The following is a 13,526-nucleotide window of genomic DNA, read 5'->3' as shown; positions in this document are numbered from 1 at the left end:
TCTCCAGCATGTTCTGTTTATTATGGTGACAAGGTTTCGGTCCCTAGAGCATGTAGCTTGGAGGGATTGGGAGTTCTTTAAGTAGAGCATGTCCAACAGCTCTGGTTTTGACATAGCTTTGTATGTTAGGCAGAGATCGCCTCTGAGTAGGCGATATGTGATGGAGTAAAGTTGGAGTTTTTGAGACAGTCTGCATAGGGCATCTATTTGAGGCTGGTAATCCTCTTTGTGAGGTATTTCTGTGGCCTTTCCAGTTGTTGTAGATGTCTTGTGAGGTATGTACCAAAAGGGGTGCTGTATTCTATAATGGGTCTAATGAGAGACGGGTAGAGGGGAACAATCAGCTCTTTTTTCCTGGATGAGAAACCTTTTGTGATGAGGTGTGCCATGTAGAAGGATTTCCGGACTACTGTGGTGATGTGATTATCAAAGGAGAGACTACTGTCCACCTGTGTCCCAAGGTCTCTTATCACACTTTCAGTGTTAAGTAGACTACCACCTATGTGGTAGTTCATGGGTACGGAATTTTTTACCAAAAGGGATGACAATGCACTTTTTGGCATTGCACTTGAGGCCATGGCTTTGACACGAGGCATCTGTCTCAGTGAGGCCCTTTTGTAGGATGTCCACATCGTTAGGAGTTTTGATTATGGCTCCTAGTTTGCATTCATTTGCAAACTTTGTTAGCCAAAGACCTTCTGTGTTAGTCTGTACTTCAGAGAAGTAGATACCAAACAGGAGAGGACCCAGGACTGAACCCTGTGGTACTCCACTTGTCACTGGTCTGAAGTTGGATTTGGAGTCTTCTACTTTCACATTGGGTTTCTGTCAGTGAGCCAGTTGGCAACCCATCTTATGACATAGGGATTTATACCTAGTTTAGTGAGTTTATCTATATTTCTAGAGTGGGGGATGGTGTTGAAAGCCTTGGTGAGATCTAGATAGGCTGTGTGAACCACCTTACCCTCATCTACAGCTTTGCTGACCACTTCAACAAGGTCTATCAGGTTTTACAAATCCGAACTGGGTGGGCTCGAGAGTTTGGAGATTACCAGTGTCATAGTTTATAAGTTCCATGATGATACGTTCCATAGCCGTGCAAACCAGGCTTGTCAGGCTAATGGGGCAGTAGTTCCCGGGGTCCGTGGTGGCTCCCCCTTTGTGGAGTGGGATAACTGTCACTGTGCACCATTCAGAGGGCACAAAGCCTGAGGTGAGGCTATGACTGAACATCGTGCTTAAGTGGGGTGCCAGTTCATTGTGTAATTCATATAGAATGCAGCCTGGGATGTTGTCATGTCCCATGGATGCTGTGTTCTTGGCTTTGAAGAGTGTGGTTTTTACCTGTGCAGCCATGGTTACAGGAACTTTGCATTCTTCCGGTATAGAGATGGGCCCTTTAGGGGGGTGAGAGGGGGGGGGGGTTAAAGTTAGCACTGAACCTATCTGCCAGGATTTTGGCAATATCAGTTGGTTCTGTATATTTAGTGCTGACCAGGGAGTTCCTCCAATCATGGGATTTTACTGTTTTTTGCAACAGTTTCTTTCTTCAGTTATAGAGTTTGTATATGGCAGGGGACCACCAGATTGGCTTCCTTTTTTGGAAGATATCATCTTGGTTCTGTTAGGGATTGCATGATCCATGCACTCGTGTAAGTGCTTATAAAGTGCATTTGTGTAGGATTCAGCAGTCGTACCTCTATTGTTTGTCTGCATGGGTGTCAGGAAGATTGCCACCTCTGTCTTAAGAAGCATGAAATTGGCTTTGGAGAAATTTTTTATGGTGATTTCCCTAATGGGGGGTGGGGGTCAGGATGTGGATGTCTAGGGTGATTAGCTTATGGTCGGATCTGACCAACGAGGAATTGACCTCTGGTGTGGAACACTGGTTCCCCATGTTGGTAATAACCAGGTCTAGGATAGTGCTGCCCCTGGTGGGGATGTGGATAAGTTGATCTAAGGCGTTGGAATTTATGAATTCCAGAAAACGTTGAGCAAAAGAGCTGGTACATGAGTAGTTTTCCCAGTTAATGGTGGGGTAGTTGAACTCGCCCATTATTAGGGTGTTAGGTTGTACCCTAATATTTTCCAGTGTATCAAGAAATCTGCAAATAAATAAGGTGTGTAATTCTGTTTTTTTGCAATGGATGAACTTAACTCATATTAATGAAACTTAGTTTAATTTGCGATGTGACTACAGCTAGGAATAACTATTCCTAATAAATTATTGATAATGTTCTAACTTAGGGCTGTATAAGGTTGTGGGGATGGATAAGAAATTGCTTAGAATCTGGCTGGGGAAATAATTTCTTTAAACCTGCATTGGAAATACAAGTAAACTAAATTTACCTTTTCATCCAGAACTCTGAACATATATGGTTTTCAGATCTAGGTAGACAATTAGCACTATAAATCCATCAATTTGTAGACAATATGAGGTTTTGCTCTGGTTAGTACATCTTTGAGCCACATAAAGGCCATATTAAGTAACATATACTTGCTTTCATTTCTCACAGAGGTATGCAATCTTTTCACTAAATGAGCAGTATATTTTTAACTCCAAGTGCATACTTGACCTAATATTCATAATCATAGTTTTCTCAGTTTTAACATTAAATATGATAAATTTAATGCAGCTCTTCCTATGTGTTTTCTTCTGGCATGTATACCACTGATCGCCTATGATTTAAATGTTTTGATGGTATCTTATAATCTGACTCAAAGAAAGTATCTGGACTCAGTGGCCCTAAGTTGTAATCATACCTTGAGATTTAGAGCCTGGCCAAAGTTTGATCCAACTTCATATTATATGAAAAGAAAAAAGTTATCAGCTAAGGTGTCACCACCAAAGGGCAGAACAACAGAAAAAGTGAAGAACATACTTGGATTATCAAAGCATTACAAATGCTACAAAATCATTACTGAACAAGAAGAGTTGATTTCTACTGATAACTTATCTAGACTGAATGCTCAGCTTTCTGGCACAGTGGACAAGTAAGTATGTAAGTTACACAGTCCAATGTTGTAGGCTATAAAACTAAGAACAATTGTACAGAATAGTTAAAAAATCACAAATAACTATCTACCAAAATCGAAAAAACAGAGTCTGCAGCTCATCAAATTCTAAATGGTATGTGTAGTTAATTAAGGGAGATCACTGTATCACTTTATACTTCACTAATCTGATGCATTTTTAAATACAATGTTCTGTTTGTAGTCTATGAGCAAGCCACATTTAGGAACTTGTTAAAGTAAAATAATACTTTACTAGAAGAATTATAGAGCTGGAAAACTTTCTTATTGGCTGCTTAGGATGGTCACTGTCTCGTCTACAATGTAATGTTTGCTCTGGTGCTATTTAATAGCCTATGTCTAGAATGGACCACAGAGGTGGCTCGTACCAATTCAAGGAGACCTATACTAAAAATAAATATCTTTAATATATAAAAAATCATGGGTACATTACACAGCTCCTCCAAAGATTTTGGAATAAACTTTCCTTTACTACAAGAACAGTCATTAGCTTCCTATAAAAACTTATAAAAGATAGATGGATAACTAGCTAGTTAGCTAGGTAGACAGATAGATATATAGATGAATAGATAGATATATAGATAGATAGATAGATATATAGATAGATAGACTAGGAAGTAGAAGCAGTCAGCATTCACATATTGTTTATTTATTTATCAGATTACTTAATTGGTCATAGGCTACATGGATGGTACATGAAAGTTTTTCTAGTGAACATTGGGTCAATGCAGGCAGACTTGTTCAATATCAGTATATCAGAAGCTTGGCTATATGTCTATGCACTACTGCAATATCCTACTCTGTTTTAAAACTGAGTTATTGCAACAGATCTACATTTTAGTGTTTCCTTTTCTTACCCTTTCCTGTGTCATACATTGATATCTGCTTAAAAACTTAAAATAAAAGAAAACAATTCAACTATAAATATCCATAACTATTAATAGAAGACATGCTTGACACTATTTTGCAAAGACTGAATTGGTATGTTATATCATGGAAACTGTGGTTTGCCCTACCCTTGTTATGTTACAATACGTGGGACTATATATAAACACAACTGTGTGGCTTCAGTTTCAGTGAACTGCCTTTTGTTTAAATGAATTACAGCTAATTTTCATTTGTTGGTGAGTTCTGCAGATCTGCAGTATTTGATTTGTTGTTAAAAGGCATACCAACAATATTTAAATATAAAAGGAAATGTTCTCTCGCTATTAAAAAAATAAGCGGTTACAATTCAAGACAAAATAGAACAGGCATTTAACACATCATTTTTGGTAAGATAGATTACTCAGGATAATGTGTTTGAACTAATAGTTTGATAAATAATCATCTGCTCACATCAAATGCAAACTAAATTACGCAGGATAAATGCATTTGAACTAAACAAATTTAATCTGCACATATTTAATGTCTGGTAAATTGCAAACTTAAAACTATGTAAAATAATACATTTCTGTTCACAGTTTGTGATGAATAGCAAATATGACTTACTTCCAACTGCAGACAGGACTTCTGTCTAATAGTGATGAGAGCTGGAGACCCCACAGAAATATGGGTTGTAGTTGATGCTAAGCAACATTTGTCTAAAACAGAAAACATAGAATGTGTGTGAACACTACAAACACATGGCATAGGACTTTAAACGTGAGATAACTTATTCAGACTGGGATGTTCTGCTTATACCTAATGTGGCATCCTTTTAGTACAGCCATTAATATACACTTTAACTTCCTTTCACCAATGCGGTTTGTACCTAACAAATTTTAAAACATGGCACTAGTACCAGTTATACAAGAAAATTACAATTTGAAGTATTGAAAAGTTCACATTAACATAATACAGATTTTGACAGAGAAATAAATTTACTCTAGCATAAGGCTAGATTAACTTCCAAAAACAGGTTTTTGAAACTAGAGAAATAAAGTTAGTCTAGCATAATGCGAGATTAACTTCCAATAACAGGTCTTTGAAACTAAACAACACTGTTATATATCTCTTTTATAATCTGTAATATATTTTATTTATTTAAAATTTGTTTACCAGGAAAGTCCGACTAGAACAGAACCTAGTTTCAGTGTAGGCCTAGTGAGAAATGCTCTATATGCATGCCTTTGGAATGTGGGAAGAAACCGGAGCATCTGGTGGAATGCAGGGAGGACATGCAGACTCTGCACAGAAGGAACACCAGCTGAGAATTGAACTAGAGAACCTCTTGCTGTGAGGTGACAATGCTAATCACTGCACCACTGCACCATCTATATATTATTTGAAAGTGCGCTATGACTACCCATAAGTGCTCACATTCTATTCAACAACACAGAGGGAATAAAACACGCTAATGTTATTTCCAATGTTGGAGTCATTGTTTTGAACAAAGCTTCCAGGGTGCAGAATTTCACTTTCCCTTACACCCATCAAACTTGACCAACTGGAATTGATGCCTATGGACTCAAATTGTGGCTCATTAGGCGCTACCATAGTTATGGCACATTGGGAGAAGGAATACATAACTAATGGTGCATACAAAAGTTCTTACAAGTTCTACTTCCGATATTTGAATGATTTGTTTTTGTTTGGAAAGATACTAAAAGTTGATTAGATGATTTTATTATATATATTAACAATAGTAACAACTTCCTGGTGCTTACACATTAAAATCAGGAAGACATCTATACCATAAGTGGATATATTGTTAGAGAAAGATACTGATAAGAATATATATACAAATATATCGGAAACCCACTTATTCAAATACATTATTACATTTTACGAGTGGGCATCCACAAAAACAAAAGAAGGCTGTCATAAAGGGGCAATCTGATAAAGCAGAAAGAATGTTGATGAAACACCAAGACTTCTTGGTGGAATGTGAACTTATGTTAAATATGTTCCTGCAGAGGGGTTACCCACAAACCATGGTAGTTGAAATTATGGACGTGGTGGTATATATAAATGGAGGAGAAAATAATAAGATCCCCGCCAAAATGAAAACGTTCCTTGTCCATGCAGAAGTAGTATGGTAACTAACTTTAACACTGAAAGTGGCTTGATTAAACGGGTGTGTGAGAAAAACTGGAATATACTGAAAGGTTATGATGACACCTATGAGAAACTGGGGGAGAGAACTATTATAGTATACAAAAAAGGAGCTAGCATGAAAAACATTTTGGAGAGACCCTTAAAAACACACACTGACTCTACAGTAGTAAAAGGCATGAAAAAATGCAGTTTTACAGCTGCTGTCGATATGTCCAAGTAGGTGAAGAATTTATAATAAATGGGCAAAAAATGAAAATTAAAGATAAATTTAATTGCACATCGAAAGGAGTGGTATATGTGGGCCACTGCCAGTTATGTGATTCATTTTATGTCAGTAAGACTGAACGCACCCTAAAAGAGCAGATGTATTAACATATTTACAATATTAAAAGGAATAAAAATGCTAATGCTCTAGCTAGACACATTAGTGACTGCCCAGGCCATGATTTTATATTCAGTATTTTGGAACAGGTTAAACATAGTGTTGGGGGGGGCATGCACCCAGAGACTTGAAGTCAGAGAATTATTCTAGCAACTGCATTTTAATGCCTTATATAGACCTAGATTAAATGCACACTGCTCTATTTCATGTTTATTGAAATTAAAAGCTTTAGAATGCTAGCATGTTTGATTTTTTTAGGGGAGACATACTTGCAATTTTGAAATTTCATGAATGATTTTTTTTTAAAGTTTTATGCATGTTTACCTTATTATTGTATTTAATTTATGGAACAGGGTGAGTTTTTAATAAACCTTTTTCAAAGTTTTAAAATATTATTTCAACATATAACCAAACCAAAAAGGCAATGGAGGGACAAACATGATCCAAAGCTGTTACTGTATTGTTGACAATACATAGTTAACACACAGAAAAATAATGAATGCTTAAACTTAATCCCTGTGTTTTCGCCTAAAACGTCATCAGATCTGAGTGCACCAACCAGCAATACATCTTTTATATTAAAATCCCCAATCAGTGAGCCAATCGCAACTTAACTAAATTAATTAACTAAAAGTATAAATAATGTAAAACATTCTACATTATCTACATACATATTAAATACATATTTAATATACATGTCACTGTGTTTTAAATACACCACATCCCCCACCTTCACATATGGCCACTGAGTACAACAACCACATTTATATGTGCCTCTCTTCACCGATTTTGCAGTGCCAGCATGAGATATTCCATTTTCCAAGATGTTTTTAATATTACGACCCTTTATATATATATATATATATATATATATGTATATATATATATATATATATATATATATATATATACATTTAAAGGATTTTTCAAATATAAAATTCAAATCAGATATGTTAGCAAACTTCTTCCATTCATTTTCTATAATGTTTCTAACAATTCCCACCTCCTCATTATATGTGTTGACCAGGGCACTGTTGTAATCATTGTCAATAATAACATCATTCTGGGTGTTATGGCCAATATTGATGCTATCTTTCCCTAATATAGGAGCAAACCTGGTGCTCCATGCTTCAGAAACTTCTGTAATTATCTCTGGCTATAGATTTTTAGGATATCCCCTAGCCTTAAACAGGTTCATAAGAAACAAACATTCATTATCAATGTCATTATTGTCAGAGGTCATTCTACTTACATGAACAAACTGACCTTTTACAACTCCCCTTTTCCAATAGAATGGATGTGCACTGGTATAATATAAATACAAATTCGAGAAAATATCCTTTCTGTGCACCCTAGATATGAAACTACCATTATTCTTAGTTATACTAAGATCTAAGTATTTCATCTCATCCCTACTAATTTCATAAGTAAACGTTAAAAAACTAGTGGTGCTGGATAAATAATTAATAAACTCCAAGAATTTGTTTTCTGACTCCACCCAAAAAAGACATGTCATCTAAAAATTGTGCATAGAATTTCCAACAATGCCTAAACTCAGAACCAAAAACAAACTTCTTCTCCCAATGAGAAATTATGATGTTAGCATAAGCAGGCCCAGAATGTGCCCCCCATCGCTACGCCTCTAAGTTGTTGAAAAAACTCACGCTCAAAAAAATAAAATAAAATTGTTTTTCAAGAGCAAATCCATTAAAATGAAATGTGCGAAAATCATTAAAAGATATCTCATTGCTGTCACATAAAACCTCCTCAAACCATTCTAGACCCACATCATGTGGTATTGAGGTAAATAGATCAATGATGTTAACTGAGATAAAGATTAAATTGTCAGCATATTAACTAGTATTGATTTTCTTTAAAAGATCCCATGAGTCTTTCAAGACATTAGCTCCCATCCCAGACAATTTCTTTAGTTTGGAATCAATGTATTTAGCCAAGGGGGCAGTAACAGAGCCATCCACTGAAACTATTGGTCTGAGAAGGGGGTCAATCACATCCTTGTGGACTTTGGGAATGCCAAATATAGAGGGAACCCTGGGCTTCTCCACATGCAAAAAATTAAGTGTCTCTTTCTATAAGTCCTTCTATGAGTAAATCATTTAAACAGACATTAATTCTCTTATGTGCAATGTTCACCTCATTCAATGAAACTCTTGTGTATTTGGTGATATCCCCCCAAATCTCCATCATCTTACCCTCATACGTAATTGTGTCCATTAAAACTACTCCATCACCCTTGTCTGGTTTCATAATTCTCAAATTACTGTTGTTCTTACATTCATTCAATATGCTTTTCTCTTCTTTAGTTAAGTTAGATATTACCTTGTTGTTCCTTAAAATGTGTCTCAATTCATTTTCAACCATTCAAAATTCCTCAGTTAAGGATGCATTGTTTGGATTGTTGGGTGTAGCTTGACCATTAAAAACAATTCTAAGTTTTTCTTTCTAATAAATAATTTAAAATCAACTAATAGTTTACATATGTCTGTCATTGTTCTGGGTATAAAAGTAAACCCCTTTAAAAACAAGTTAAAATGACCTTTCTGCACATCCACATTGCTATAATTAAAAATACTGAACCCTTTGTAGCTCATTTTAGGACCATCCTTAACAATCTCAACATTGCTTTCTATCTCTAATACACTCCTTGTTGTCCTGTCCAAGCATTGTGTCTGCAATCGACTGGTCCCTTCTTCTTCAACCCTTCCGACCTCCGAAGAGGTAGAAAATCTGAAAGGTCCCTTAAGTTAAAAGAAGCCCTCTCATCATGTTCATCAAAGACACATTCATCCACTCTTTCTCAGTTAAAATTATCCCTATAATTATAAGTCTTGACTTGTTTGGTTTTGGATAATGTACACACTCTTTATATTCATTAATGTCTTTATCAATCTTTCTCATCTTCCTATTATGTACCTCTTTACATTTTGATTCAATTGTTCTTAGTACTTCAAAATACTTCTCACTTCCTATCCCAAGCATTAAGTAATTAACAATGTTATTGTTGGTACGCTCAATAAGTTGAAAATATTATTCATCTCACATTCATTCTTCTTACTTATCGCTCTCATAATGTTATAATCACACCTATCGAAAATAGTTATAAATCTTTGTGAAATTCAGAGCCTTCATTAACCTTATTAGGGTATTTACATACCCGTAAACCTTTAGGTATTATGTTCAACTGTAAGCATTGCTTTAAATATTCGTTGTCCATTTCACACATTTTGTACTTAGATAACCATATATCCAGTTTACTTAAATTATTCTTATAAGTATCATTGTTGTTATCATAATGCCGTTCCTCTCCCAAAAATGCATATTTTTAATTTAAAATGTCTTTAAAGTCTCTCTTAGTACCTTGTTCATCCAGTACAGTACAATCAGCTGGTCTATGGTTGCTGTTAGCTGAAACAGGATGAGCGCTTGCTTCTCCTCCACTTCCAGTATTCACCTGAGTCCTGAAAATATTAGGAAGTCCATCCAAACCTTTATTATGTTGTCTGTTAGTTCCTACACATTTTCCAACAGAGCCAGTAAGCTCCTTGTGGCCAAGTCTACTGTTCCCGTTCTGATTTACTTCCTGATTTCCAGGTAAAGTAAAGTTGGATGCCAGCGTGATCACTGATTGGCAGAGGGGAGTGAGAAGACCCATCAGCTGTTTCAGCTGGCCAGTCAGTTTATGGATTTCACCCATTTCACTTCCTGTTCTTCAGTCCTCCAAATTCAAATCTAAGAATAATGGTAGTTTCGTATCTAGGGTGCACAAAAAGGAGACTTTCTCGAATTCGTATTTATATTATACCAGTGCACATCCATTCTATTGGAAAAGGGGAGTTGTAAAAGGTCCGTTTGTTCATGTAAGTAGAATGACCTCTGACGATAATGACTTTGATAATGAATGTTTGTTTCTTATGAACCTATTTAAGGCTAGGGGATATCCAGAAAATCTATTGCCAGAGATAATTACAGAAATTTCTGAAGCAAGGAGCACCGGGTTTGCTCCTATATTAGGGAAAGATAGCATCAATATTGTCCATAACACCCAGAATGATGTTATTATTGACAATGATTACAATAGTGCCCTGGTCATCACATATGACGAGGAGGAGGGAATTGTTAGAAAATAGGAAATGAATGGAAGACGTTTGCCAACATATCTGTTTTGAATTTTATATTTGAAAAACCCTTTAAATGTACATATAGAAAGGGGCATAATATTAAAAACATCTTGGAAAATGGAACATCTCATGTTGGCACTGCAAAATCGGGGAAGAGAGGCACATATAAATGTGGTTGTTGTGCTCAATGCCCATATGTGAAGGTGGGGGATACCATGTATTTAAAATGCAGTGACAGGTATATTAAAAGTATGGGTTATGCCAACTGTAACACAAGTGGTATTATGTATTTAGCCCTATGTGACAAATGTGAAGCTTACTACATTGGTAAGACAGAAAGGAAATTAAAGTTGAGGGTGTATGACATAAAGAAAAAGAATATAAATAATGCCTTGTTTAAACACACTCAGACATGTGAAGGAGCTGATTTTTGCTTTTTTTGTGATAGAAACATTGCCCATAGACCCAAGAGGTGGTCCCTGGGAGACTCGATTAGAAAACAGGGAACTTTGTTGGAGGTTGGTTTTGGAAGCCAAGTATCCTGGTTTGAATGGCACTGTTTCTCTGATGCCTGTATTGACGCTTACATCAGCTAAACTTTAAAACAATCTTTTATGGTATTTTTTGTTTAGTCCAGTAGATGGTGCTGTTGAACAATCTTTTAAATATTTTTGTACTGCCGTGAAAAATCATTTATTCATTCATTTATTCATTTTATACACACACACACACACACATATATATATATAAAATATATATATATATATATATATATATATATATATATATATATATATATATATATATATATATATATATATATATATATATATATCCCAAAATCATCTTTAGAATGATTTGTATCCTCTCATTTTATTCATGATATTTATTGTATGTATTTAATATGCATGTAGATAGCATAGAATGTTTTACATTATTTATACTTTTAGTTACTTCATTTAATTAAGTCTTTATTGGCTCACTGATTGGAGATTTTAATATCAAATGTGTATTGCTGGTTGTTACGTTCAGATCTGATGAAGTTATAGACAAAAACTTGGGGATTAAGTTTAAGAGTTCGTGATTTTTCTATGTGTTAACTGTGTATTCTCAACAATAAATTAACAGCTTTGGATCATGTTTGTCCCTCTAGTGCCTTTTTGGTTTGGTTATTAGTTCATTCTTTGGCACTATCAACCACATTTTGTGATTATTTCAACTTATATTTATTATATTATATAATGTTTTATTATAATGCAATGTACTTTGGTAGTAATGCACTGACAAATATTGGTGGCTTGTCACTTTAAATGCTGGAAGGAAAGGTCTCTTAATGACCACATGACCAAGCTTTCTTAAGGATCATGTGACCTCCATTTTGGAGGATTAATTAAACTACTGACTGTTAGAAAAGTTTATCCTGTAGAAGTTTGTGGGTATACAGGAGAAAAGCACTTATTTTAATGTTTTTTACTTTGATAAAGTTGGATGTAGTGTTTTAACCACTGTTTGGATTTATTTTATGGAGCACTAGAACGTTGTGCTTGGCTGTCAAGCTGCTGACTAGTCATATTTTGTTCATACAGTGGTATGATGACCTCTTTGGACCTGGATACCATGCCGTTGCTTATAAGTTAAGTAACAGAGAAGGCAGGAAGAGGAGTGTGTCATGACAGAAAAGGACATGCTGAGAGCAGGTGGCAGAAAGGTAAGCTAACATTTGAAATCCTGAGGATCTTCTGCTGAATGATGTTTACAGTCAGGTGGCATCAAGACAAGTAATGTAACGGATTTTAGCAAACTAGTGAGGTGCTGCTGTAAAAGAGGTGCAGCATGCGACATCATTCATAAAAGAGGAACAAGGCAACAATGCTTCTCTTACTTTCTAGGATTCAGAAAAAGATTCACGAGTTGAGAAGGTATGATTAATATGGTTATTTATAAAAACAAAATGAAACAGCAGAGATTTAATTTGGGCTTGGTCTGTGAAGTGAAAATACATGAAAGAATGTAATTAACATTCAGCTGAAGGACAAAAGATATCAACATGAAGACTGAACATGGAAAGAGTTTTGCAAATAGCAAGTATTCTGTGTGTTACTGTTCTTTCATTGGTATGGTCAGTAACTAATCTGAAGGGGGACTAGGAATTAAATGTAAATTCTGAGCTAACATTTTGAGTCCTTGTTATTAAAACTCTCTCTGAAGTGAAATGGTATTTTGTAAATCAGCTGCAAATTTTAATTCTGCAGAACGACTCAAATTTGTGTTATCTAAGTGCTTATCCCGTTATCAGTAAGCCAAGTAGCTGAATTCACATTTACACTGTGGCAGCTGTAGTTTTCTTTCTTTTTAAGTGTATGTTGGGGCTATGTTGAAAGTACCTGAGCTACATTTGCTTCCCCCCCCGCCCCCCCGAGTTGTAGCTGGTTGGTTCACTTGCTTTCTTTGTTTTGACTGTTTGTTATTAATACAATGGTGGAGAACAAAGGTACAGTGTGTGTGCAGCACTGCTGTTGTAGTGGACTGTGAAAACATTTTCATTCTCTTCTTGAATTAGCTCTCCAAACTGTAAACTGTTACCCTGGTTGATGGCTGCTGGATTGTGCTGAGGGAATTATTAGCTTGTGTTTATCTTCATTTGGCTGCTCTGATTGGCTTCTGGTGGCATCTAGTAGCCCATAGCTGCTATATGTCACAGCTGCATTTTCTCTCAATTGCTCATAAGTACAGCTAGTAACCACTAGCTGCTCTATGCTACTTATAGTCCTAGTGCAACTTAACTTTCATTAGTTCATATAGTTGCATATCTTTAGTCTGTGCTAGGGAGTGCACCCCTGCCAATTAATCCTAATTACCTCATTTAGCTGCATATAAATGACCTTTACACTGCTTCTGGACAAGCATCAAGCAAAGAACATGCTGATGGTTTA

At 35.7% G+C, this 13,526-nt stretch overlaps 1 protein-coding gene across 1 annotated transcript in view; it reads right to left on the bottom strand.

The window, feature by feature from the left end:
- Positions 1 to 13,526, bottom strand: part of LOC122794927 — a 1,846,783-nt gene that overhangs the window by 384,025 nt on the left and 1,449,232 nt on the right. Inside the window, exon 5 of the mRNA XM_044063520.1 lies at positions 4,525 to 4,616. Coding sequence (XP_043919455.1) covers positions 4,525 to 4,616 — 92 coding nt within the window. The remainder of the gene's footprint in view (positions 1 to 4,524; positions 4,617 to 13,526) is intronic.

The sequence above is a fragment of the Protopterus annectens genome, chromosome 2.part1, assembly GCF_019279795.1.
Source record: "Protopterus annectens isolate FY-2018-M chromosome 2.part1, PAN1.0, whole genome shotgun sequence".
NCBI classification, from domain to species: domain Eukaryota; kingdom Metazoa; phylum Chordata; order Ceratodontiformes; family Protopteridae; genus Protopterus; species Protopterus annectens.
This window is presented reverse-complemented; position numbering and strand designations above follow the sequence as displayed.